We start from the raw sequence: 26,871 nt of genomic DNA on the forward strand, positions 1-26,871 counted from the left end.
CTCTGTTTTGAATGAAGCAAGTCAAATGAAAGGTCTGAATCCAGACTCTTAATTTAAAGGAGAGATGAATAATGCTGTAATGCAAATTTCATGCAGCCTTCTTTCCTTAAAACATATTTTTAATGATCTTGTGTCCTGTACTTACCAACTGACTGGCAAGTCTTCTGCGAGGTTAATATAAGAGGTGCAAATAAGTAAGAAACAGCTTTGTATTTTCTGTTAAACTGCCTTCAAGCTTCTAGAGTTACACAGAATCAAAACAATGGCTTGGTTTTGTTCATGGGGTATATTGCTCTGGGTTATTTGGGCTGGGGAAGAGTCCCTCCACAGAAATCAGCAGGATGCATTTTACCTCTGCACACCTGAACTCAGCTTGCCTCTACAGACCTGCAACCCTGCTGAGCTGCAGCCTGTAACCCCCAAGGCTCCAGTGCCCTCCCTTCCATACACATATACCAAGTAAAAACAGGAAAATATTTCCATCCAGCAGAAACTAGATCAAAAAGTACTGCAGTTCTTAATTATTTAGATACTAAATGGTCCCTCTTTAATAGAAATATATTAAGTAATTTGTAAGCCCTGTACAAACATTATCCAAAAAGACGTAACTAGGGAAGACAAGGAGTTTTGTAATTGGATATTGTTATTTTATCAAAAAGAACAATGGGGTTTGACTGTCTTTCTTGCAGAAAAGGAAAACGTACAGTGTAATATTTTTAGGGGCTGCCTTTTCACCTTTTATAAAAGCAAATGATAGAAAGCTCACAAAGACATGCAGATTTTAAGGAGGAGCACTCTGCTGCAAACTTGGGCAGAAAATAATTGACAAAGCAGTTTTTCTAGCTGTAAAAACCCATTGAGAGGAACAATGGATTTCACTCTCCTTTTGCTTCAGAATTAAGTGGAGACCATTTTGGAGGAAAGCTGTCCTCTGACACAATCCCCACCACCCCTACAGCCCCCACATGCTGCTGGAGGGGGGCCTGGAAGGTTCTCCCTCTCCCGGCGCAGGATCCAGCCCGGGGCTGAGCTGCACGTGCCATCTTGCTTAGATGAAAAGATCACTGCTTCACTGGCAGAGCAAAATGGATCACTACAGAATTTAATTTGGGAGAGTATACAGCAATTAAATGCTAAAATAGACAAGCTACAGGGAGCTCTCTCAACTGGAGAGAGTAAATTAGAAACTATGTCAGTTAAAATAATTTAGACAGGCAGATGGGAGATTTGGAGGACCAAATGAAGGCAGCACGATCTCGGCTGAGAACTTGTCTAAAAGCAAATAATGGTTCAAGGTATCCAGAACATTATTAGGAACTATGATGCATTTGAATGGAGAATTTAATGTTTAAAAAATTCTGCACATACCAGAAAGGTTGGAGCCCTAGACATGAGGGTTGGGAAAGAAACAAAACACTTTTAAAAGTTGAAGCAGCTACACTTATTTACAGAAATATATATAAATATAAATACACCCTCCGTCCTTGTCAGAACCGAAGCCCTTGTTTCAAACTATTTAGCATACTGGTCATATCTCAGGTTTAGGCTAAAAGGCTACTTCAAAAATGCCAATGTGATGGTTTTAATAGCACATCTATATTGATGAATCATAATACTGGAAGCACCACACATTGTTTCTTACTTAACACAGGCAGACATGATAATTTTGGTAAGCAAAGAGAAAACACAACACGCTACTACAGCTACTGTCTTCTTATACCCCATGAGATGTCACTAGCACCCCAAGAGACTGAGGTATGTAGTGAAAGGTTCTTTCTGACCAAAATCATACCTGTGGGTGTGCTCAACCAACCTACTGTGGGTAAAAACAAACCATTCATCTTCACAGGCTAATCCTTTGCATTCACGGACTCTGGAAATCTCCAAGGATTAACATCAGATAGGAAGTTTAGAAAGTGAAATGATACCTCATACGCTGAGGTAATTCATCTACACTATGCAAAATAACACCAAGAAAATTTGGAGGTCCTGTTTCTCTAGCAAAAAGCTTCTTAGACAACTACTGGACAGATTGCAAATTATGAGCATGGTTAAAATTTTAGTTGGGCAATTTATTAATAGACCATGTATATGAGACAGGTATCCCCTTCTAAAGTAGGCTTGCTGCTTATGAAGGACAACAGAGAAACATTTATAGGTGAGCTGGATAATTTTAATAAATAGCAGATAACCACTGAACCCTGAAATACTGAACCTTGCAGAGGACGTGGTAACTGCTTTATGTGTCCATTTATATAACCTTAATTGCTTTCTCCTTTAGACTGTTTAGTAATGTAGGAACAACTCCTGAACATTCTCCCACAGAAGGATAGAGGAGATTGATAACTGATTTGAGAAACATTTGTTTTAGTATTTGTAGCTTTTTTGCTCTTTCAGATCATTTTCTCTAGAGATGCTGTGCAAGTTTCTCTTCTTCTATAATGACAGGTTTAAATTTACCGTTAGATGCCTTTGATCACCTGCTAAACTCAGTCGGTCCTCATGTTTTATGCAAACACTATTGTAGCTTTGTGAAGTACGTGAATTTTTGCTTGTGTTTGCAGAGCTACAGCTTGTGCTGTAGCACTCAGGAACCATGGAATGCCTGACTATCCTGCTTCCCTTAGCAGCAAAAAAAAAAGCACATCTTTTCCTGGAAAGTCTAGATCCCAACGTGCTGAGCTCATGAACACCCTAATAGTTCTGCTTCCCTTTCACAGCCATTCACACTCTCCTGGTGGGATCACTACCTGGTAGGGACTGTCTGTTCCTTTCCTGTCCCCAAACGCTTCAGCAGTCAGTTGTGTGACCATCTCCCCAGGCCTGCTAAGGTACAGGGTACAGCTGTGTGCAAGTCTGTGTGTGCTACTACATAGTAACCATTAGTAAGCAAAAGCTTTTGAGATTAAATAATTTTTAGGTAACAAAGGCTATATAAGAGTAACTCCTACTGTAACTCCCGTACAGAATTTTTATTTTGCCAGGGATCTGGGCCACAAGCTCATGGAAGCTCAGCTGAAGCTGGCAGAGAAACTTGTTATTACCAACTGGCTGTTTAAATCCTCAAACCTTTCCTCTCAAAGGAGCAGATTTAAAGAAGTCTGGGCTTGAGCTACTGCTGACACATGGCAGGTGAGGCAGGCTGTTGGGAAAAGCACTGCATGCAGGGCTGGCATTTTGGCAGCAAATAACAGTCCTTCATTTCCTGTGAGCTGTGTGTGCTGAGCTGGATCCCTCACAGCGTGCCGCCTGCTCCGAGAGCAGCTCCCATGCTCTGCTTCAGCTGAGGTACTTCCACACAGCATTCCCCCTGGGCTGGGCTCATTTTTCTCCCTGGTTTTGAAGGGCTTGTTGTATAACTGTATGGTATTTCTGCAGTTAGCTTCAAAACAAAGTAGAAATGCAGATAATTTACCTAATGTTGGAGAAGAAGAAATAGCAGATGATAAAGGTAGTTCCTAAACTTTCAACTGAAACTGGAGTAAGAAACACTTTATATATGTGACCTCCTCTTTCCAGGGGGAGGACAGAGAGGCTGACTTGATAACCATGACTTTATTTACTGCTCAGCAGCTCGTAACTCCACATTTTTTCATGTATTGCCCCTAAAGGGACTCACTCTGTTTTTTGTTTTAAAATTCTAGGAAATACTTGTCATAATTCTATATTAAAGCTCACCTACCAGTGTCTGGCACTTCAGATCTACTTTGCCTGACAGGAAGCCTCCATTTTTATAATCCACTCTACTGCTCACCTGCTGTATGCAGAGGTATCCCATGAATGGTGTTCTGGACCTTCAAATAGCTACACAAAGATGTCCAGTTAGTGTCCCCTAACAGAAGACAGTCTTTAGAGAAAAAACAGATGTGGGGTTTTTTTGTTAAAGAGGGTAAACTAGTTACTTATTTATTGTTGGTTTCAGATGTGAAAAGCCCTTCTGTGGTTTCGAGCTTCTTTTCTCTTTCCATTCTAGGCTCTAAATTTTCTTACTCTGTCTTGGTGTCTCTTCAAGACAAATATCCAGACTCTTCGACGTTAAAAAGGTGGATTTGAAATAATATCTCAAGCTCAGCAGTGAATATTTGATCTAAGTTCTGAGAATAGCTGTTGAAAGATCCATAGTTCTGTAGATCAGGCCTTACAAGTCTACTTACAAGCCTTGTCCTGAAGAAACAAATGCCATGCAGGAAGACACACATGATACAGACCCCAGAATTAACTCTTGATTATTTAAACAAACTTGCAAATGTAAACACATTATTCAGCTTCTTTGTAATCTCCAACAAGGAAGCAAGTTTGAGGTAAAACTCATTGAAGAAGAAACAAAGTGAAAAGATTAACTGATCCAACAACCTTACATACTTTCATTCTTCTTTCCAGAGAAAGATTAATTATTCAGCATAGATAAAACCTGTTAAAATGGGATTTGTAAAATACCAGTGTGTCATCAACCAGTTGTTATTATCTGAGCATAACTTTCTAGAGTGAAGGCACAACCTTAAACAACAAAATTTGCAAGGCTACGACAGAGAAAACCTTGAACAGTGTCAAGGGAACATATTATGACTCTTATGTTATATTGTTTCTGTACTGAAAGTTGGACCTTAACTGCAAAAGCCCAGAACAAATGGCTGAATGGTCTATAATGCCTGATGGCCACGTGCTAAACAGCGATGCTCACACTCCAAACGTTCTCCTTGGCAGAACCAGAGTCTCCAGGTCAAATTATTGATCACACTGGAAATATCTTATGTTTAAGCTAAAAGGCCACTTCAAAAAAGACAGCATGATGTTATTCAAAGTGAACATCTCAGTAATATTATTGGAGCATTATTAAATTCATGACCGTGCTTTTTTTTTTCTCTTGCGCGCAGCTTCACTTTAGGCATGAGCCAAAACCACCAAAACACGTAACAAGAGGATACAATGCAGTTGGAGAAATCCCTCAAACTACAGAGAAATTACTGGACCTGCTAGTGCTGTTCCCTTTCCCTGTATTTCCCACTGCCACCAAGGGGACACACTGAAAGGCCACCACTATTCTCAGCCTTGTGGCTGTGACACCGATCACAACATTCACTCTGGGAGAGTTGGCTTTCCAAGAAAGTGTCTTCACACCAACAGGCAGTTCTCTTGCCCGTGCAACTTCATTACTATTTCTTCTATCCAAACCTGCAGCTCACTATCAGGGGTAAAACCCCAGTTTTGAGACAACTTCAATATGCAAGTCTCCTCCCAGCTGTTGGAGCAGTGTGGTTGGCAGGTGAGGACTCCTGTGTGCAGCACACTCCTCTACAAAGCAAAGGAAGGAGGAAAAATATGGGATCTGTGGATGTCACCAATGTCATACCACTGACAGGTGGTTTGAGTCTGACATATGTGGGAAGGAGCAGGGGGCAAAGGGTGGGTACATAACCAGGGTAAAGGGAGGCAGTTGAAAATTCAGATCTGTGTGCAGCTAGAACAGGGGCATGCTCACACATGCCAGACATCTCAGCTGTCACACCCTGTGCACACAACAGCGAGAATGGTGTATGGTGCAGGTGCAGTTATTTATTTTTATGTAAATATATATATAAACAACATGATATACATTTTAACAGCAAGGATAAACATAAAGCGTTCCAAAACGTGTTTCTGCAATAAACATAAAACCTCAAGTTTTTAAAAGCCCATCCATCCCTCCAAATTTGTTTAAATCAGGCAAATAGCTAAATGGATTTCTTCTAACTTTGTACTTAAAGTAAAATTCACCTCAAGGCTGACAAGCATAAAAAATTTCAGTCAAATGGATGATTTTTTTTTTTTTGTTAAAGCTGCAATAGCCTGAAAACAGGGGCTTGTAATGAAGCTGCCCCATCAACCATAACCACACTGTCACTAGAGCAACACAATCATACTGCCTGTGCAAAGAAGCAATGCATTTAACATTTTCTTCACTGTGTATTATCTATTAGCTGAGTTTGTCAGAGAGATATGTGGCAGTTCCCTGCAATACTTATGAATATATGCCAAGGCATACAAGAATCAATCTATGTCTGCTTCAGCACAGGTTATATTATATTATATTTTAGCAAACAACTTAAAAATCTGCCCTTCTTTTATCTGAGGTTTCTGTTAAATGCTGTAACTATCGAGAAATAGAAACAGTTCCAGGCAAACATCTCAGATCTTCCCATTGCTATTCTCTATTACTAATGCACATTACATGTTCAATTCTCCCTTGCTGCTTCTATGAAAAAAGGTCTTGTCAAAAACAGATTTCATTTTTTCTGTGTATGCACAAATTAGTTATGGATGATTAACAAAGCATTCATTCTTTTATTTGCTTTGGCTGAGACTTGATCTGTGTTACATTCATGTGAGGGAAGCACTCAATTTTACGTTGATTAAATATGAAACACTGCACTGTTGATAAAAAGAGTTGTATTCAGGGCTGCATATTATACTGACAAAAGATGCATGTTCTTGGGCTAATAGTTTCTTAAACAAGTTTTTCCAGATTTTTAATTGCAAAAAACTTGATACAGCTCTTTTTTTCCTTCTCAACAAGTACTGGGCAGTGAGAGCTTTATGTCCCAAAGCAATCCGGTGCAGTCTTAACGAACAACAATAATTATTGCATATTGAATATATAAAAAGGAATTTTCAAATTCTGCTTCACAATTTGATTTCTTTAAGCATTACTTGCATCACAAAACTTTTACCAAAAAAAGACTGCAAAACTAAGTAGGAGAGACAACAAATCGTTACTACAAAATTTGTCTTCTATTACATGAAAAAATACAACGAAAATAAAGAGGTATTTGAGAAGTCTTATGGAAACCTGTAGCCATTTGTCACTGAGAACTTAGCCCTGATCTGCTGTTACTGCCTCCAGCTATCACAGGATAACGTGTGTAAATGCTCATCTATAAGGCCCATAGATCCCCCATGTCCATTAAACACAGTGATATAGAGACACCAAAGATGCACTTCGGTTAAGGAAGGTATTTAGGTGCAAGTCTAACTTCAAGCACACGATCTACTTGTAATTAAATCAAGTTAAAGAAAGCCATATGATTAAGCACCTTGTTAAATTTGGGAACAAATTACTAGCCCTTATAAACCAGGAGATTCTATCTCGGGGTTTACAGCACATGAAAACAAACCCATGCATACAGACACATGCACATGTGCAGAGCATTATGCAAAGTTTTGCAAGAGGGGATTTATTTTTAGTGTAACTATACAGAGTAAGTGCAGCTTTTACTCAGGTTAGGAGGAGGTCTGGCCACACTTTTGTTCTTTTCTAAACTTCTAATAATAATCCGTGGTTTTATAAAACATTTCCTAATGTCCCTATGTCATAATAATAAGTTTATTCAGTATCTTTCTTAAACATCACCAAGATGAAAGCGTGAACTTAGAATTTTCATTTCACTGCCAAGGAGAGAGAGTCCTACCATAACAGGAGGATAGAAACAGGCCAAAGCAAGGGAAACTTGATGCAAGTTGGGTTTAGAAAGGATGGCTAGTTCTCCACATACAAGAAGGTGATTTCTTGGGGTTTCCCTGAAATTCCACAGCACTGGATGAGAGGACAGCAGGAGAGGAGAGATGGAAATCTTGTTTTGATCAAAAAGGGCCAGCAAAGGCAACCAGGCCCATCTAGAGCAGCTGTGCTGCAGCACAAGGTGTGAGCTCCTGCAGGGCATGAAAAGGATGAGGGGTCCCAGACACAACCCCTCTCCTCACCACCCTCATCCAGAGCAGAGGCACAACATACCAACTCCTACCTGACTGCAGCCCATCAGACACAGAGTCTGTCTCCTAACTCATCTCCTACCTGCATCCCACTTTTCCAGCCATATGCTTCTGCCTTGCAGCAGCCCTGGCACTTTACTGGCTCTTCTTTCACAGCCCGGTTCCTCTCACTAAACCAGAAGAAAACTCACCCAGAAAAAAAACCCCACAGTGTTTCAGCTGGGTCAGACAGCTGAGCTCTCCAAAGGCCAGGGGAGCACCAGCATGGAAGGGGCTGCTGCACATAAAGTGGGGAGCACAGAGGACGGAGAAAGAAACCACCTGCTTTGACAGCAGTGCATTGAGAGCAGTTCAGTCATCACATGTGGTTGCATTTTCATGCACTATTTCATGGAGATTTACTCTTCCTGTTCCAGCCTGTGTGAACTCAGCTCCCCAGCCTTGCAGACAGGGGATGGTTGGAGTGAAACAAAGATTTATTTTTTTTAAGGATCTCCAAAAAGATTTTTTTTTCTTTGCTTCAGGTCACATAAGAACATACAAAAGGACAAAGCAATAAATGCTCACATGCACTTTCTTGTCTTTATTTCCACTCTCTGGAATGAGGCCAGAGACATCTAAGTAGTGCACTCTGTTCTCTTCCACTCCCTCCCAGAAATTATGGACTCCCCTTTGCAGCCAATTTCCTCCTCCTTCTCTATCTGGGCCCAAGCTTCAGCTACTACAAAACAATGTTCCCCTGTTCCTCTCCAGGGCTCATTCTCCGTGCATCTACCCCAGGCTGTCTGAGGCCTCCCAGATCTTTAAGGCTTTACTTTTACAAATCCAGGAAGAAAACCTGTTCTTTCTGCTCTGATTCTGGGAAAATTCCACTCTCTCCCCACTTTGCATATGAACTCAGCTGCACTCATTTTCTTCAGGTTCAGCCACTCCACGGTCCTAAGGGGCTGCCACTCCTGAGGGTATTAATACATTAGCAGCTCTGCTCAAACGTACCTGACACAACCGTAGGGCTGGCTTGGAAAACACAGACATGTTTCACGGCACAGACTCTCCCTAGTCTAAGCCTGAAACTTGAAATTGGGCATTGGCAAGTCAAACAGCAAGTATGTCCCACATTATACCACTGCCCATTTTTTTAAAATATCTAAATATATTATTATTAGACTTGCACAATTTATAACTCATAAAAATAAGCAATATAAAGGAAATATCAGTTTCAAATAGTCAGTTTTTACACATTCTTTTAAAAGATGTTATTCTCCACATTCCAGTTACAACAGGAACATTCCTGGAGTGTTACAGGCACAGGTACTTTCAGCATTTCTAAAGCTCCCCTAGAAACAAGTTCACATGTGTACAAAAGGCAAAGATGTTGATAATGGTTTATTATTAATGTATCATGTTGTCATCTAAAACAAATACAAGAATAAATTAATAAATACAGAGTACCTTGAATGGAAATATTTTCCTCTCTACTTCTTGGCTGTGAAGTTAACCTAACTTACGGATTTGAAAAAAATCTCAATGTTAATTAACTTAATATTTGATCCATTCATACTGAAAAATATTCCATAATAATAGCAAATTAAAAAAAGAAAACAAAACCAAAACCAAAAAACTCAAAACATAAGCAGGTTTAATCTCGTAATTATTGCTACATAAAAGCACTTATCTGCATTAATCAATTATTAGAAAGTAGTGCTTCAGTCCCAGACAGTTAGCAATAGCACTCATATAATATTACAGGGAGCCTGATGCTTTGGCAAAAACTAGAGCAGGAAAAAATGAAACTAAAAGGCATATTGTACATGTGACCTACAGGACTGGGATTATTACCTCTAAGCTTATTAAGAGTAAAAGCTGTCAGTCGGACCACCCCACAACCAGGGAGGAAAACTGAGATTACTCAGCAGCAAAAGGCATAAAAAGGAGACGTGTATTCTCGGAATGGACGGAGGCAGAGAGTGAACCACAGCCCTGCCTCAGCTATCTGAGCAGTAATTGGCTCACAGGAGTGACTGCCACGTTAAGGCATTATCATTATCTAGCTCACATAACTGGAAATTCACGCTCTGTTCTTTAAATTGGCTTAACCAGCAGCATCTGCAGCACTTTAATTAATTACAGCAATTGGCGTACCTTAAAAGTAGATGCACAGATCTGAAATGATAATGCTCTGTGAGTAATAATTGTAAACTAGCATTAAACCAGACCTATCCTAAATAAAAACCAGGATATACTGTTGGGCTTCAACTGCACAGAAAACACACTTCAACCTAGGAATTATTATTGTCTGCCCAGGTTCACCAACAGATACTACAATTCTACGTGACACTTTACATCCAATTAGCTTAGGAATGCAGAAGCTCACAACATGTACAACAGAAATCTGTTTGATGCTATCCGGTCAAAATTTGCTCAGGCACTTAAACGTGGATTCCTTCAAAAGATAAACTTGAAGTTAAATTCCTAGAAGAGACTGATTGCCACTATTTATTTTTAGTACACTCCTTATAAAGAAATATAGAAGCTAGATATCACAGTAAGCTCAGAAGGAACTTCTATTGACAGCCATTAGCTTTGTTTCAGTAAAAAAATCCACAGGCACTGTACATAAATGTGGATTCCCCCCCCCCCCGATATCTGCAGCTCTAAAATACAGAAGAATTACTCAGAAAAAAATTGGAGACAAGAAGTTAAAGAACTCTTTTGTTCCTTTTATATACAGCAATTTGAAATCTTGACTTAGAAGAAAATAGTTTTTTAAAGCCTAACAGTGAAATCCATGTACACATCCCAGACAAATCTAAAGGATGTTCTGTAACAGACAACTTCATAGCATTTCCAGCCAGAACACAAACCAACACTATCAAGATTTGCTGTGACTTGCTTCTGTACAATTTCTGGTTTAAAGACAGATTTAATGTTTAATCAGCACCATGCTGAAAAATGGAACACGCAAATCTTAATTAGGCATCTTGTATGTATATCTCGTTTAAACAAACATTTAAATAGCTCAAAGTTCCTAAGTTAATCAAATCGGATCCTCAAATTCCTACAGAATGTAGGGGTCAAAATACCAGGCAAAAAGGCCATTACCAAACCAAATTTGAACTCCTCATTTATCAAACACAGGTTTTATCTTTCATAGCCATGTGAAAGAGTTAAGCATAACTTTCTTGATTCTAGTAGACGTACCATTTAGAACATACTTTTAAGCCAAAAAAACCCAACACCATAGACTCAACTAAAGGATGACTGATTTTAAGTTGCAAAAACTTTAACCACCTAATAAAAATAGATGCTACAGCACAAAATACACCCTTGTGCAATGTTGTCCCATACCCATTTCTGAAAGCACGCCTGGTCTCCTTGTAACTCACAGAACTAACACAGAGGCAGAACATCAGCAAGGCAGTGAGTACAAGCCTGAACAGCTAAAATACCAGGGCTGGTGCAGCAGCAAAACCCAGAAAACAGCAACCTGATGTAGCAACTCACACCACAGAGACGTGCAAAAGGCAGTCAGAGGAGAAAAATACCTTTTCTAAAGCAGAACAACTCCGGTGACTGTGCTTACATACTCTGTGCCCAGGGTGTTTGGGCTGTGCAGACAGCGGTGAAGCTTCACTGGTATGTGTGATTTTGAGACATGAATATCTGTGCTCAGAAATACTCTGATAACATGTTTATCTTGGGTGCACAGAAAACAACTGCATGCACAAATAAACAGCTACACTCAATGTAATCACATTCATCTCCTGAGCATCCACTTATAAATACTAATCTAGAAACTATATCTGCCACTTAAGCACCAGCCTCTGAGGAAAAATGGCCACAGTGCAGGAAAAATAAAAAATAAAATAATAATTCTTATCTAAGACTGATACTTATTCCACACAGTCACCCATTGCTGGTGGAGAGGGATCACAAGTGCACAATACAAGTTATTTGTTGACTAAATATCATCACGAAATGCTAGGATATAAAGGTTGGAAGGATTAACACAAAAGGTCCCACTCCAAGACAAATGTCTCCTTCATAGTTCAGTTCACAGCCATCACGACTGCTCAGTCAGGCCTGTGATCCCAAAATGCTGGGTATATACCTGCTAACCAAACACACCAAACACCTGGAAAATCTCTTGTTGATACTGGCATGTTTTTTAGAGGAAATTTTAATTACCACCATGCTGAAAGAGACTTTTTAAACATGGGAAGATCCCAAATAGTTTCTGCTTTAAATCTCAGCACTTTCTGAAACAACTTCTGCAGAGGAATTATAAATTTGACAGGCTGGCACGGTTAACACTCTGCTTCCTCCCTTCTCCTCCTTCAGTCTCTCACCTCTTCCAAGCAAAAAATGCAAGACGTGCAACAGCCCTCCCCCTGCCCCTCCCAGTTTTTAAGCTTTTTGTGAAAGTCTAACACAATTTAATTGCACATTTATATAGAGGACACTTTTCAAAATAAATGCAGAGAAATGAATTAATTAGCATGCACTAAAACATGTTGGGGTTTGCTGTACCAATAAAATCACTTTGTAATTTTCAAACAAACCAGGGGAAAAAAAACTGCAGTTCATATTTCTAAATATATATTTGGATTTAAACATTCTTCTCTAATAATTATGCTGTTTCACACAGCCTTACATTTCAGAAATTATCTGGACTGTGCTTATGTTCTTTTACTTTCAGTAAAAGACTACAGTAAGAAAAACTAAGATTTCTAAAGGAGAAAGGGCTGAATTTTAGTGCTGAATATTTTATCCTTACTGGATGGTAATTTTTCTACTCCCTCTACTGGCATACTTTAAAACCAAGGAAAGAAAAACCTGAAGGGCATTCTAGCTTGTAAAACATAATGAGAAAATATTTTTTGTAACCTCAAAATAATTGTTTGCACAACTTGGCAAAACATTAATCTCAAATCCTGGGGATTTTTAAGCCATCAACAAACTTTTGGCAGATTTCTTCATTGTAAAAAGTAACTGAGCACCTCAAAATAAACATCCTGGCCACTTTGTGTTAGAATTACTATCAAGTAGTCCCATCAGCTGTCACTGCTCTGCTCAAAACAAGTCACTTCCTCAAATACACTATATAGCCAGTAAAAGCCCCAAAGAGCAATCTACGGAATAGAAATCTATATGATTACCACAAGTCTACAGAAATAAGCAAAAACATCCTGAGCTTAATGAGTTGCTACTTAAACATTAGACAGCGCTCTGTGAACCATTTTATATTAAAATTGGATAGTTCTAAACATCACACATACAAGAAGTATTGTTTGACACAGTGCCATTTTGATGATAAATTGCAATCTACAGCTCAAATAATTCCAGCCAGGGATTAACATTTCAGAGGCTGAGCCAGAGATTATGTGTGTGGATCTTGAATTTCATCATCTCCCTTCGGCACAATACCTCATTCTTCCTTTTTTCATCTATTCTCTCATGAAGGGTCAGGAAAGCTTAGCCTTGCTGTTTCATTCATTTCATCTCTACATTAACCAGATACCTTGCAGTCTTTAGTTCTTACGTGTTATTCCATTACAAATACTACAGCCACACTGCACTGTGCTACGGCTAATGAGGCATGTACCAAATCAAAGGCTGCCATCAAGTGGTCGTAGCACACTGTCAGCACCATGCAAAGCTAGTGTTCTGCAAGGGGTTTCACCAGGACACACTATACGGGGTGGATCAAACTCTGCCATGATTTAAAGCTTTTGGGGAAATTCAGATTCTAAGAGATGGTGGTCATTTCCTTCCTTTTAAATTCTAAGGTCCAGCCCAATTGCCGGCACTATCACGCCGAAGACGTTCCTGTTTCTCACCATTCTGGGTCAACAGGCTCCAGAATTGTTTCTGCCATCATGCACCAGAGGACACGTGGAGAACAGCCTTAATAACCTCTCAAAAACCTCCCAGCTAGCAATGGTACAAGAAGGGTGATACAGGGAGTGGAGAATAATTACAATTTCTTGTGCCACCGTACCCAGTTTCAAATCAAACTCAGTTGAAGACTACTTGTTAATCCATATTCATACTGAACTTGAAGAAAATGTGAGAGCTCTTCCCTGCAGTGATAGTGTGGAGTATCTTCAGCATTACTCAGCAATTTGAAGCAAGAACGACCTGATGGATTGTTCTTCAGCACAAGCGTTCAATCTGACCCACACAACTGGCCTTTTCATGCGGATAGTTTATCGCCATACACAGCCTGTTACTCCAACTCAGCTTTGCCTGGCAGGTAAAAACCAGCCAACCAAAACCAAACTAAACCACACTACCAAAGAACCACACAGATTCACAGAATGGGTAAGGCTGGAAGGAACCATAGTGTGGTCATCTAGTCTAACCTCTCTGCTCAAGCAGGGTCCCCTAGAGCATGTTACTCAGAACTGAATCCAGATGGCTTTTGAATATCTCAAGTGAGGGAGACTCCAGGTCTCTAGGCAATCTTTCTAGAGCTCAGTCACTGTCACAGTAAAGCTTTTCTTCCTCATGTTCAAGTAGGGCTTCCTTTGTTCCAGTTTCTGCCTGTTGCCTCTCATCCTATTGCTCAGCTCCATCCTCCTGACACCCTCCTTCAGATACTGATAGACATCGACAGGAACCCCTCACAGTCTTCTCCAGGTTAAACAGGTCAGCTCCTGCAGCCTTATCTCATAACTGAGGTGCTCCAGTTCCCTCATCATCTCCACAACCCTCCACTGGATTCACTCCAGGAGCTCCATGTCTCTTGTACAGAAGAGACCAGAACTGGACCCAGCACTACAGGTGAGGCCTCTCCAAGACTGCAGAGAAGGACAGAATTACCTCTCTTGACTTCCTTCTTTTCTCCACCTCCCTTTCACTTTCCAGTGCACTGAGACAGATGTTTTCCAATGAAAAAGAATGGTGTCTCTAAAAATTGTGGTGATTTTGCTACTATAGGAAAAAAGTTTTGCACATGCCATGGGATACAGAAAAATTTTGCATAGTACGGATGAGACTGAAGCTTACCCAGTTGTGTCTCACCAGATAAAGGCCATCTACACTATGACTTCCAAAAACTCAGCTATCACTTAAAATAACATCTTGCATCTTGCACTTGCAAAAAAGTTTGATTTGAATGTAATTGATGAAGACAGACACAATTCTCTTCATTTCTGAAAGGGTTTGGCTCCAAAGCCAACCAGCCAAACAAGCTGAACAGCCATGACCAGACCAGCATATCCACTGACTTTTTAAGGACATAACTTCAATCATACTTTTCCTATGGTAGTGACAAAGAAATGTCCATGCTCAAGAAATGCTCAAGGTAAATGAGGCCCTAATTGACAAGGAGATCATTCTATACCACTGTTATTATCTCAACCTGTGATCTTTACCTTTTGTGTCTCCAATCTTCTCTCCATCCTCTCCTCGGGGGTAGAGAGGGGAGCACATGGTTTGGAGAGTCTCAGTGGGAGCATTAGACTGGGGAGCACCATTTCTAAATGACAACAACCCTTCACAGAAAACCTGTACACAAACTTCCAAAGACTGAACTGGGAGGTGGGCACGGGAGGAATAAAATGAGAAAATTACCAAGAATCAAACTGATGCTAAGCTACTTCCCAAAGTATTTCATAACAGGAGCAAGAGAAATTAAGAAATTAAAAAGACAGAAAGAGCTTGGTTTCATGAAGCAGCAGAGGGTTGCTTCATCCAAAGGGGAGACCGCAGAGAAGGATGCGGGTAGTGATGGAATAGGCTGCACTGAAGCCCAGGTGAAACATCCAAATTGTTCTACAGATCTTGAATATTCTTTGAGATAATACCCTTCCTTAATAGTGTCCATACTAGTTATTTAGGCAGTCTATTTATTTAATACCTCAAATCTTTCCTAACAAATGACATTCTTTGGTTATACTGTGTCATTAAAATTATGTAATATGAATTAAAACTAATTATGAGGAGCATTTATACAGATGATTCATGGAACAACAAGCACATAAACTTTATACTGATTCTTTGCTGACAGATTTTTAGGGTTATTTTGTCCTTTCCTTGACAAATACATAGATTAAATCCTCCCAAACTCATCACACTCCTTCCTGTGGCTGCTCCTGGAAGCAAGTACCCGATGCCTCTGTCACTGGGGCTTTGGGCACTTGTTGGAGCTACTTCTGCAAGAGCATTTCCCTCGCTCTTATACCACTGGCCCAGCTGCAGCTCATTCCCTCTGTTCCTGTTCTCCCTTCTGCCCGAAGTACCTGACCATACAGCCTCCCTTGTTTTCACCTTGCCATGCCATTGCCATTAGCCATGTCTTGCATCTCGGTCTTTTCATTTTCAGGGAAAGATATACTGAAGAAAAGCAAATACCAGAATAGTAGCACTGGGAAAAAAACCCAAAACAAAACCCAGCAACCTGGGAGTGGTGAAGAGAGGTGAAAAAGTATAAGGTTTTGTCAGAGACAGATTTTGATGGCTCTTGATTTCTGTGTTCTTTTTGAATTTCTTTTCTCAATTTATTTAGCACTCAAACGTGGAAAGCACTATCAAATCTCTCATTCCAAATAACTCCTCACTCTTCATCGGGGAAAAAAAAAGTAATTAATTTACATTTCAGGGTCCTACTTTACTGATAAATTAAGAGAGACAATTCTTCGCATAATTTTCAACATCACTTCTGACTTGGTAAATATTGCATGTGTCCTTTGACTTTTTTTGGGCAGTGCCTTCCTGTTACAAGGGGCTGTTTCATGGAGATGTTGTGCTTTAGGGAGCAAATATTTAGAGAGTTTCTTTAATCTTATCCTTTGCTGAGCAAAATACTCTTACGGTATAAATCATAAAAACTATATAAAAAACCTGAGTCTTTAAAGGAAATCTCTGAAAACTAGTAAGTGTATTTATTTTTAGCAAGCAAAGTCCTCAGAGTCAGACATAGCAGTTTCCTATCTCAGGCTGTGTTGCACATGGTATTAAAACAAACTTAGAGAACCTGGCGTCCATCCTGCTCAGCCTGCCATTCTGCCAGGAAGGACAGGTCAGTTTGTTCTCAGTTCTGGTCTACAGAAAACATACCAGAAACAGAAATACTATTTAACAAGTAACTTAACACACAACTGTATCATCTTCAGGCTTTAAATGAATGATGCTTGGTATATATATATATATATATAAAATTTTCAGGCCACTGGAAAATGCAAGAAACAATGCTGAAGTATAGTGTGGTGGTTTAGGAATGGTACTTGCCAATTTAGTGCTCCCACTGAGACTCTCCAAACCACTGAGTTGCTTGTTCGCTCCCCCTCTCTTTCCTCCTGGAGAGGATGGAGAGGGGAATTGGAGGCACAAAAGATAAAGATCACGGGTTGAGATAAGAAAAATTTACTGGAAACAGCAATGAGATAAGGAAACCAACAGAAACAGCACAACACTAATGGCAGAGGGCACAAGAAATGAACTATTCACACCTAAACACCCCCCCTCCCCCGACAATAGATGCCAACTGGAAAAGAGCCTCTCCACTGTCCCTGGAAAATGAGGTGAGGTGGTACAGAACAACCTCTGGGTGCTGGCCATGCCTCCTCCAGACTTCTGCAAAAATTAACCCTATCCAGGAATCAGGACATACCAGGACATACAGCCCACTATGCTCAGAACAGCAACCTTTGAGTTCAGGGATGCAACTCTCTATGGGTCACAAATTCGGCAGAAATCCAGTTTCATCTTATATTTATGCTAGTACATGGAAACAGAGAAAATACTGAACAGTTACAAAATGTCCTTTACGGCACTTTTCAATACCATTTTATTCAGGCAGTCTTTCCAGCCAAGACTCAGGATGCCACCACACCTAAGCTAAAACAGAAAAAGCTCATTTCTGCTGCCTGTCAAGGTCCAAGAAGCAATGTGGCCCATACATACAAAATGCAAAACAACGAGAAAGGAGAAACTTCACACAAAAAACACATTATGACTGTGCATCAATTCAGAATGAAGAATATGCTGGGAGGGAAATGAATGAAATGGCATCAATTAAGTTATGGAGGTCAATTAATTTCTATTACATTAGACTCTATTAAGACAGCTAACAACCAAAGATAAGAGACTGAAGGCAATAACACTCAGTGCTATTACACTGTCAGATGGTTTTCCTAACAACAAGGGTTTTAAGGAGGCCAGAACTCTTTATTTTCCTGTCAGCTGGCTACAGTTCTGCTGGTGGCCACTATTTTTAAATAATATGCTCTCAGTTAAATGACAACTGCTTGCATGTACAATCCTATCCAGTTGCTTAATGCAGAGCTACATTTTACACAATAATGGGTATTTTAATTCTTTTTTGACACATATTTCCATACCTTGAGCACATGCAATTGCAAGGTATTATCTCAAATCAACCAAAATATTCAATTTGACTCCCAGATTATCTGCCTTTGAAGGTGACTTATGTCAAAAATATTTTTCATTAAATGCATTGCCATTTTTTCCATTTTCTACTCAGAATATTTCGTACTACATGGCTGCAGCATATGCTGTTTCAACACCGTACAGCTACCAGGTCAAAAATGAGATTTATCCATCATAATGCTGCCCCAGACAGTGGTATTTTACATAATGATATTCTGAACCACATTGAGAACAAACACATCGCTGTGACTGTACGGAGATGTAAAAACACGCTCAGACACATAAAACCAGAAAAAACCATGGCAAGCTGAACAAGCTTAAAAGCAAATACTTTTCTATTAAAAGGCAAGTTGCCTGGCTCAGCTTATACCTGGAGTATGATTAGAACCCCACTGTAAAACAATTACCAAGACACTCTTCTGTATTTGATGTCTGAAAGAGAAACGACCTCATGCAGACTCTGGCTCTTGCATGCACTGGAAAGTGTATTTTACCGCTGATTTTCTATGAATAAACATATGCTAAGAGTGGCTGAAACACGCTGCTGGTTTTAAAACATGCCTAATGTAGTATTAGAGGTTTGTTTCCAAAGCTGTCTGCCTTGTTTATCAGCTTCCTCCCTCCAGCTGGCAAAGAACACCACCGATAGCGACTCCAATCAGTTGTCTCGCACAGTACACTCAGCATTAGGTGAAATGTTCTTCTAGCAGGAAATAACCTCCCATCAAAAAAACTAAACAAAATGGTTCTAAGCAATTTAGAAAACAGTTGTACTTTACCACTGTGAATCAATAATAACCGTATAAATTTGTTGTAAATGTTACAGTGCCTCACACCCAGGCTGCCGTGCCCAGTGCCCTTCTCTCTCCAGCTGCCACTTGCAAGACTCTCCCATGTGACTGTAGCATAAAGATGAGAAAATGAGATGTCTCCTTCACCAGAAAATTTTAAGCTGAAATGCTATAATATAGTTCTCAAAACTGTCATATCATCTCCCAAATTATATTTGATGTAGATCCACTTAGTGCAGCTATTAACACAACATCAGAAACAACACTATTTAAAGGACAGTTTGGGCACTGCATTTCATTTAGGAGATGAAGATCAAATAACAAAAGAAAATTTTGAAAAAAACACAGTGGAGAGGAGTTAGATGGACTCACATTTCATGCTCATTCAAGATAAAAAAAGGTATTAAAAGTGTAAAAAGTTAATTAGATATTGGAAGTTATTTCAACAATTTCTCTAAAATTCTCATTTAAATAAGATTTTTGTCATCTCTTAGCTCTGCTTTAATAGATAATTATATATTAATGACAAAAAGGATTAATGGTGGTCCCAATTTCAGGTGATCTGGGCACAGACTTGTTTTGGTTGGAAGGAAAATGACATTGCAGATATCAAGCAGCATGGCCTGAGTGAGCACCATCTGAAGCAACTACCAGGCTTTTCTTGGGGATATGGGAGGTGGCTGTGGGTCAAAACATCAATTAATTGACAGAGCTGTTCAGAAAAGCTTATGCAGTGCTTGCCCTCACAATGCCTACCTGAAACCAGGGCTGCTGATGCCACTACTGTGTGCTGGAACATATAGAGGGGAAAATACCCACAGTCATGCCTTGCCCATGTAACACTTGCCCTAAATACAGGTGGCAATTTACTTGTCCTATAGCATTTAGTGTAAAATTTCTCTGTCAGAACTCAAGTGTAACTTCCACTTCCTTTGTCTTCTGTACTTTTCAGAGAAGATGCCAAATCCAAGGGGGTTGTTTAAGTAAGGGACCCCCATAGGGTCAGTCTGGACAGACAAGAGACTCACCCACTCCCAGACACATTAAAACCCAGTGATCTGCTCTGTGCACAAGCGTCTCTTCTGTTCCTTTCCCAAATCAGGACCCCGTCCCTGATCATATTCCACTTTTAGTCAAAATTGCCCAGCAATGCCATCTTGGTGCACACAATGCATTGCTGCAAGGCACAGAATCAGGCCTCAGAGGAAGATTTCCTACCCTGGCTCCTTTACAGCCAGAGCAACCAATCAAGATGACAATTTCTGCAAGTTTTGCTCCAAAAACCTCATCTCAGAGATTTCTCAACTAGAACAAAGTGCTAAATATTTAATGTAAGCAAAAACTGAAAGTAAAACAAGTTTTCTGATTCTCTATTACATTTAAGGCAGAGCAAGAGTGAGACAGCTGACAAAGCAGCATTTAATTCCTAGCTCTATCTAGTCCAGAATACTCGGCCTAATTTACACAGGCAGCCAGTCACAGTTCACATAATCACACACAGCAGAATATGACAGGGGAATTAAAGGACCAGGAAAGCATGTCTGAACTATGAGCTACTCTAGATATATTAAATGCAGACATTTAATTCAGAAAAAGGTTAACCTGGTCAATTCTTATTTTAAGCAAAAATTTATTTCAAGCAAAAATTACAAAATGAATGGATAGAGGGGTTTTTAAATATTTTTTTCTTAAAACAAAGGAAATAGCCAATTTAAGCTTAAGCTCCCACATGCACTAGAAGAGATAGCCACGAATTTTTAATAAATTCTGGTATAGAAACTAAGCAGTAAATAAGGAATCATCCTATTCTTTTTCCCCAGGTTCTTTCAGCAAATGGCATCAGCAGGACTCGGAATTTCAATTCCCTACATTATGCTGGCATTTGCTTCCCAACATTTATTTCCAGAAACAGGTGGGAAGATTAGACTTGGGCTTTCATTTGGACATGAAGCAAAACTTGCTCTTGCAGAGTTAGTGCTGCAGCAGTACTGTAGTAAAAGCAATTTAACCACTCAGTAAAAAAAGTATGATTTTACAAAAATTCCGGGCTAATTACTGTTCCCACAGCTATTTCTCGAAAAGCTTCATCTGGAATACAACATATTCAGAGCTGTATCTAATGAAAACTTAACTTCTTGCTAATACCTCATTTTATTGTATCACATTTAAAATTGGTCTCCTTTAAGACCAGAAATAAATTATTTCTATATCCCACCCTCCTGCTCTCTTTTTCCCATTACTTTCACACTATTTATCACCTTTATTTGTGTTGTCATACCTAAAAATAATGGATAGGCATTTTAAGAGAGAAATAATCTCTCCAAACCTGTGAGTGATAAAACATGCTTCAGGGCATTCAAAATGAGAAATCATCATAAGCAACCATGATGCAGAATTTCGGGAGCGATGGGGGGAAGGGGGACTGGGGGATAACAACCACAAAACAACACACTTGTACCAATAAAATGAAGCTGGATTATGTCAAATGTTCAGTAACATTTCCTAATGTTTCTTTCATTCAGAGGCTTTGCCGACATTTGAATGGAGGCCAGTTCAGAACTCTTTTTGGGTTGGGGTTCCTGAAGGGATGCAAGAGTGACAGACAGAAGAAGTCAGATCCCATTTTTTCAGCTTAAACTTGTCGGTATTTATAACTCTTTGCTGTAGGCTAGCACAAACAGGAAACTCTAAACTCCTTTTTTCTCTCATTTCAGCAGTTCCATTGGACATATTATCCCGGAGAAACCACTTAGAATACCTTTATTGGTTAAGACATAAAAAAATTACTGGAAGCATAGTTGTGTGTCACAGAAGGATGTACATCTGACATCTCATAAATCGTTGTTAACCTTGAAATGTTGGTGTGGGTTTTTTTCACCACACATTACCTTAATATTAAAAAAGGGACCATTAGAAAACTGTGGTTTAAAATGGCACAGAAACATTTTTGAAGACTCTCTAGAAAGGACAGAAGCAGTAGTGAGTTCAGTTTCCAAGATCTCAATCCAAGAATAGCCTGGAAATGCTGCCTGGAATGCTCCTCCAGGCAGGTGATGGTGTGCAGGCAGAGCTGGGTGCTGCTAGTCCATGAAAGCAAAGGGCAGCAGGAGCAGAGCAGGACACTGAGCACTCCCTCACATAAATGAGTCCATGGAAAGGGAATGCTAATGATCTGCTAATGCAAACATGGGAAATGAAATCCCATATGTAACCACGATCACATTATTGGGGTTGATTAGTCAGAGGTGAGAAGGAGGGAGCCTCCAGCCACGTGGAAAGCAGAATCTCTTCTCCAAGGCTGTAATTGGTAAGACAACAAGCAGCAGCCTGAAACGGTATCAACAAAGATCTGGGCCAGAACGATTCTCAACAAGCAGGACAATGGAGGACTGGAAGAGGCTGGCTGGCAATTCTACAAGAGACCATCTTAAAAAAATTTTTAAAACAGTTTAGGCAAGTGTTTGTCTGGAATTACGCTGCCTTGAGGCAACATTACAAGTCAGGTGAGGCTGCCTCCAGCCACAGCTTACATGAATCTATGAGCAAAGCTTCAAAAACAGGTGGGGCATTTTTCTCCATTCATCTGCCAAATTAGTAGGTCTGGGATTTCCTCTTTTGTTCTAAGTAAAGACCACATGTTAACAGGCCTGCCACATAAAAAGAGGAATACAGTCAGTATCAGGGACACAGCAATGATTGCCAGTGCCTCGATTCCACCAGTGCTACTGGAGAGGGCTCACTCACAACCCTGAGCCCTGTGAACAACCCATAGACAAAGGTTAAACACAGGCACAAGAGGGAAGATGGAGAAACCTACCATGAACATGGGAATCTATCAGTATGCCGTTTATGAGCTATTAGAGATACAAACCTGGGCTCAAAAAAAATATTTTTGACAAAAAGCCGGAACAGTTGTTTCATAGACCAAGTCTGAAAACATTCCATGAATCTTTCAGTTTCATTTAAGAATGTAGGAGGCAGCTGTCTACAAAGCTGTCAGTAAACAAGCAAACATCCTCCTCAGAGGATGTTATTATGTGCTTTGCCATGCTTTGACTCGTATTCCCAGTTATGAATTTCTTGCTATCCTACCTGCAACAGCCAACCTGAACATCCAATGTTATTATCCAAAAGAACATAAAAAATCCCAAGAGAATTCCAAGAACTGTCTTGTCAAGAAAAAGCAAATAATTAATTACACAGAGTGTGGTTAAAGAGAGATGAAGTTAGAGACAAGAAAGTTATCAGTAAATATCCAAAAACGCAGCTGTGAAGGAGATAAAGACATGGAAGAGGCTGATGGAAAATTAATATCAAGATTTATATAATAAGAAACTGCTCTGTGATCCAACAATTTATGGATTAGACATACAGTAGATAACAAAGTTCACTTACTAGAATAAAAACACAGAGTGACTCAGACAATAAAAATACAGTTAGAAATAAATCTTACAATAATCAAGGTCATGAAGTAATGTACATATAGCCCAAACAAGAAAACAGCCACAAAGAAAACCAAGTATCTTGCTTCATTTTAATTTAAAACATAGTTATCTTGCACAAATCACCTCACCACTACTTAAAAAGCCCTCTGAAAGGGCAGAATAATCTTGTTTTGAATTTGGTATTATCTGCCAGCAGATAATATTCAAACTGCAGCTGAATATCTCTTTTAGCTGATCTTTGCTCAGCCATACTAAAGCATTACAAAATTATTTTGGAGATTGACTTTTAACACTACTAATAAAAAAATCTCAGCATTTTTAGCGGAATTCAGGCAGCTTCACAATTAAAGCACATCCAAAAAGGACTTCAGTATTTTGTGTTCTGAGTGTTTCTGACTAAGGTGGGAGGGAAACCCTGCAGCCTCTCAGGGCAGAGAACATCCTCAGACAGAAAGGCAAAGGTCCCGAAGGACTGTAAATGTCCCCTTGCTTAGGCCCGAAGTGAGTAAATGCTTACAGTTTAGGGAGCGAGGACATAAACCTCCTGCCTCCCCGATTTCTAACAGGCTGGTGTTACATGCCCTGGGATGTCAGCCAGATCATTTGTCACTTGCTCAAACCGATGAACATGTTTTCATCCACCACTAAGTGGAGCTGTTACTCTGGAAAAAGAGTTTCTCCGTATCTTCCAGTGTTAAAAAAAAAAAAAAAGAAAAAAAAAAAAGAGGCGATGGAAAGCAACCAGTTTTATAGTTGCTTTAGCTCTCAATAATTTCTGCAGTAAAACTATTTACCAAATTTATTATTCTGAGAATACCATTTCTATATCCTCCAAAACTGAGGAATAAATATCTACCTACCAATGACTATTTGGCAGTTCTTGTGAGATGAACTAATAGCATAACTGAGGTTGTAAAGAAGTTTGCACATAACAAAAGATTACTCCCTCAGTGCTCAGCAAAGGCATGAGGCAGAAAGCAGGAACAGCACAGAGCAGATGCACTACTGCCACCTCTATATGGAACAGGTTGACATGAAAAAAGCAACACATTAGAAAGCAGGACATGAAGTCAGTCCACACCCCCCATATAACCTTCTGAAACAAAAAAATCTGCTGCAACATCACAGGAAATCCAACTATACCCAGAGGGTTTTGCTGAGAAATACACTGACATTGTTTTATTCAGAGTTAGTTGTATAGTGACAATTGGGGATGGAGACTTCCCTGACTAAAATAAACTAAGTGAGAAAGAAAAGGAAACTCCAGGAAACAGTAACTAAACTGTGTTCTGTGTTCACAAATCTCATAAGTGAAAATAGAAACTTGACATTCAAAAACAAAAGTATAAATAAAGCACTTTGGTTTCAGCCCTTTCAAACGTTCACTTACTGGTGATTAGAATAAACTTTAGCTTTGGATCCAAAGCACTTCCGATATTGATAAGAAAAAAGCTTCTTTAGGTAAAAAAAGGTAATATGCAAAATCCATTGCTTCCCCACACTTTAGTGCTATGTGGTACTACTATAACTTGTAGAAGAGCAATTTTTTTGTCTGTTTAAAGACAACATAAAAAGTAAATAATGTTACTGAGAAACAGTCCATAATGAAACAATATTAATGAGCAATAAACATTCTGTCTTGATACCACAATCCTTTAAAATGTATTCCAAAAAGAAGTTTCCATTTCAAGAAAACTCCACGTAAAGCAGCTTCCCCTTTTCTCAGCCGAGGCAGCCCCAGAGCGGAAGCTGCTGCCCAACACAGGGAAGGGAAAGGAAAAAAGTACTTCATGAAGGACTTGCTCTATGCAATGTTAAGCATTGCTGTTTGGCAAAGTGTGTTGTTTGTACAGCCCTCAGGAGCTCAGCTCTCCCTGAAGTTCTGGGGGCTCCTGACTTGGAGAAGTCAGAGATTCATAGGAGCCAGTTTTTGGGTTTTCGCTCGGTGCACAAGCCGGCTTCCCCATGCCGCAGGTGGGACTGGGATCTCAGGGAGCACATCATGACTAATGCTTGTCACTACGTGACCAGGGCTAGTCCCACCTTTCCACCCTGCCTCAACCCATTCACCTATAAAATGCATGCAATGAACCTGTGCTCTCCACTAAAGAGAGGCACTCAAACCCAGGAAGGGTGTACTCCCATTGGAGATGTAGAGATGTCATAACCCGGCTCTGACTTGTTCACTCCCCTGCTCATACAAAAATAATGTGTCATAACCCACAAAACAGTGAGTCATAGCCCAGCTCTAATTTGTTTACTCCATTGCTCATGGCAAATAAATGCAAGGCAGGCTGATGCTTACAGGGAAGGAATTTAAGCATGCAGTATACTACTCCCCCTCTCCCATGTTTTAATTGTAATGTAACAATAGATATTTTAATAAGCCTTCATTACTACAGAGCAAGGTTTTATTGTGGTTCAGCAGCTCAAATTTTACTGAAGCCTTTTTCAGCATTTGAACACCTTTTAATATTTTTAAAAGATTAAGTCTTATATGTATAAAAAACCCATAACAACATTCCAACTTACATTCTCTATGACAAACATCCATTCTTTGTCTTCAAACTCTTCAGCGTGGGGATCCTAGAAAAGCAAACCAGAGAACTTGAGTCTAAAAATAATCCAGGATGCAAGAAATTGCAACACAGCCAAGATTTTCATATACTCAGAAATATTTCTACCCACAGAAGACGACAGAGGGAAATATTTTAGCTAGGATGCAGGTTTTAATGGATATCAATAATATGATGAGCAAGTTGGGGTAAAACTGACAGTGAGGATTTAACAGAGGCTCCTACAGATACAAACATGAGGTTGATGCTGATAAAGGCCTATTTCCTTTCCTCCAGTGGAAGGAAAAAAAAAAGATAAATCTCCCTTTAATTTTTAAGATCCACGTCCCAAATAAACACAACAAATCTATATCTCGCTGATAACAGTGGAGAAAGCCACTTGTCCCACGTGGGGTGAGAAGATGCACACCTTCAGTAGGAATCACTCCAAGCTTCTTATGGCCAGACTCCATCTGAACAAGCAGAGATCCAGAGTCACAGGTACTTCCTTTCACTGCAGATTTCTTAAATGCCTATCCTCACAACATTTCTATTGCACCACATGTGAGCATCAGAAAACATTTTCACCAACAGGAAGAAAAATAACAATGAAGTTCATATATTTGGCATTTGTTTTCAATTTAATGAGCTTTCAGTCTGCTGGAGTGGTTCTGTATTGTTGTCTGAAAGTAAGAAAATGATGGAGACATGAAGTCATCCCCTTCCTGCCTCTATCAAGGATCCTACTTCAAACGAAACACCTTTTTTAAAAAATTAAAATATTAATTTATCATCCAGTCCTAGTTCTGAACAACTGTAACAAAATAACTTCTACTCTACTCGCAAAACAGCTTCTCACACAAAGAGAATGTTGGCTTGAGCCTTTCTTTTGACATGAAACCTAATTTTGCCATACCTCAATTCTATCCTATTATTTCT

At 39.6% G+C, this 26,871-nt stretch overlaps 1 protein-coding gene across 18 annotated transcripts in view; it reads right to left on the minus strand.

Annotated features, from left to right (window-relative positions):
* EHBP1 (EH domain binding protein 1) overlaps positions 1–26,871 on the minus strand; it is a 212,299-nt gene that overhangs the window by 138,648 nt on the left and 46,780 nt on the right. For all 18 annotated transcript variants that reach the window (XM_064647676.1, XM_064647675.1, XM_064647688.1 and 15 more), the window contains exon 5: positions 25,910–25,963. In XM_064647676.1, coding sequence (XP_064503746.1) covers positions 25,910–25,963 — 54 coding nt within the window. The remainder of the gene's footprint in view (positions 1–25,909; positions 25,964–26,871) is intronic.

This window comes from Pseudopipra pipra, chromosome 3 (assembly GCF_036250125.1).
Source record: "Pseudopipra pipra isolate bDixPip1 chromosome 3, bDixPip1.hap1, whole genome shotgun sequence".
In the NCBI taxonomy this organism is placed as follows: domain Eukaryota; kingdom Metazoa; phylum Chordata; class Aves; order Passeriformes; family Pipridae; genus Pseudopipra; species Pseudopipra pipra.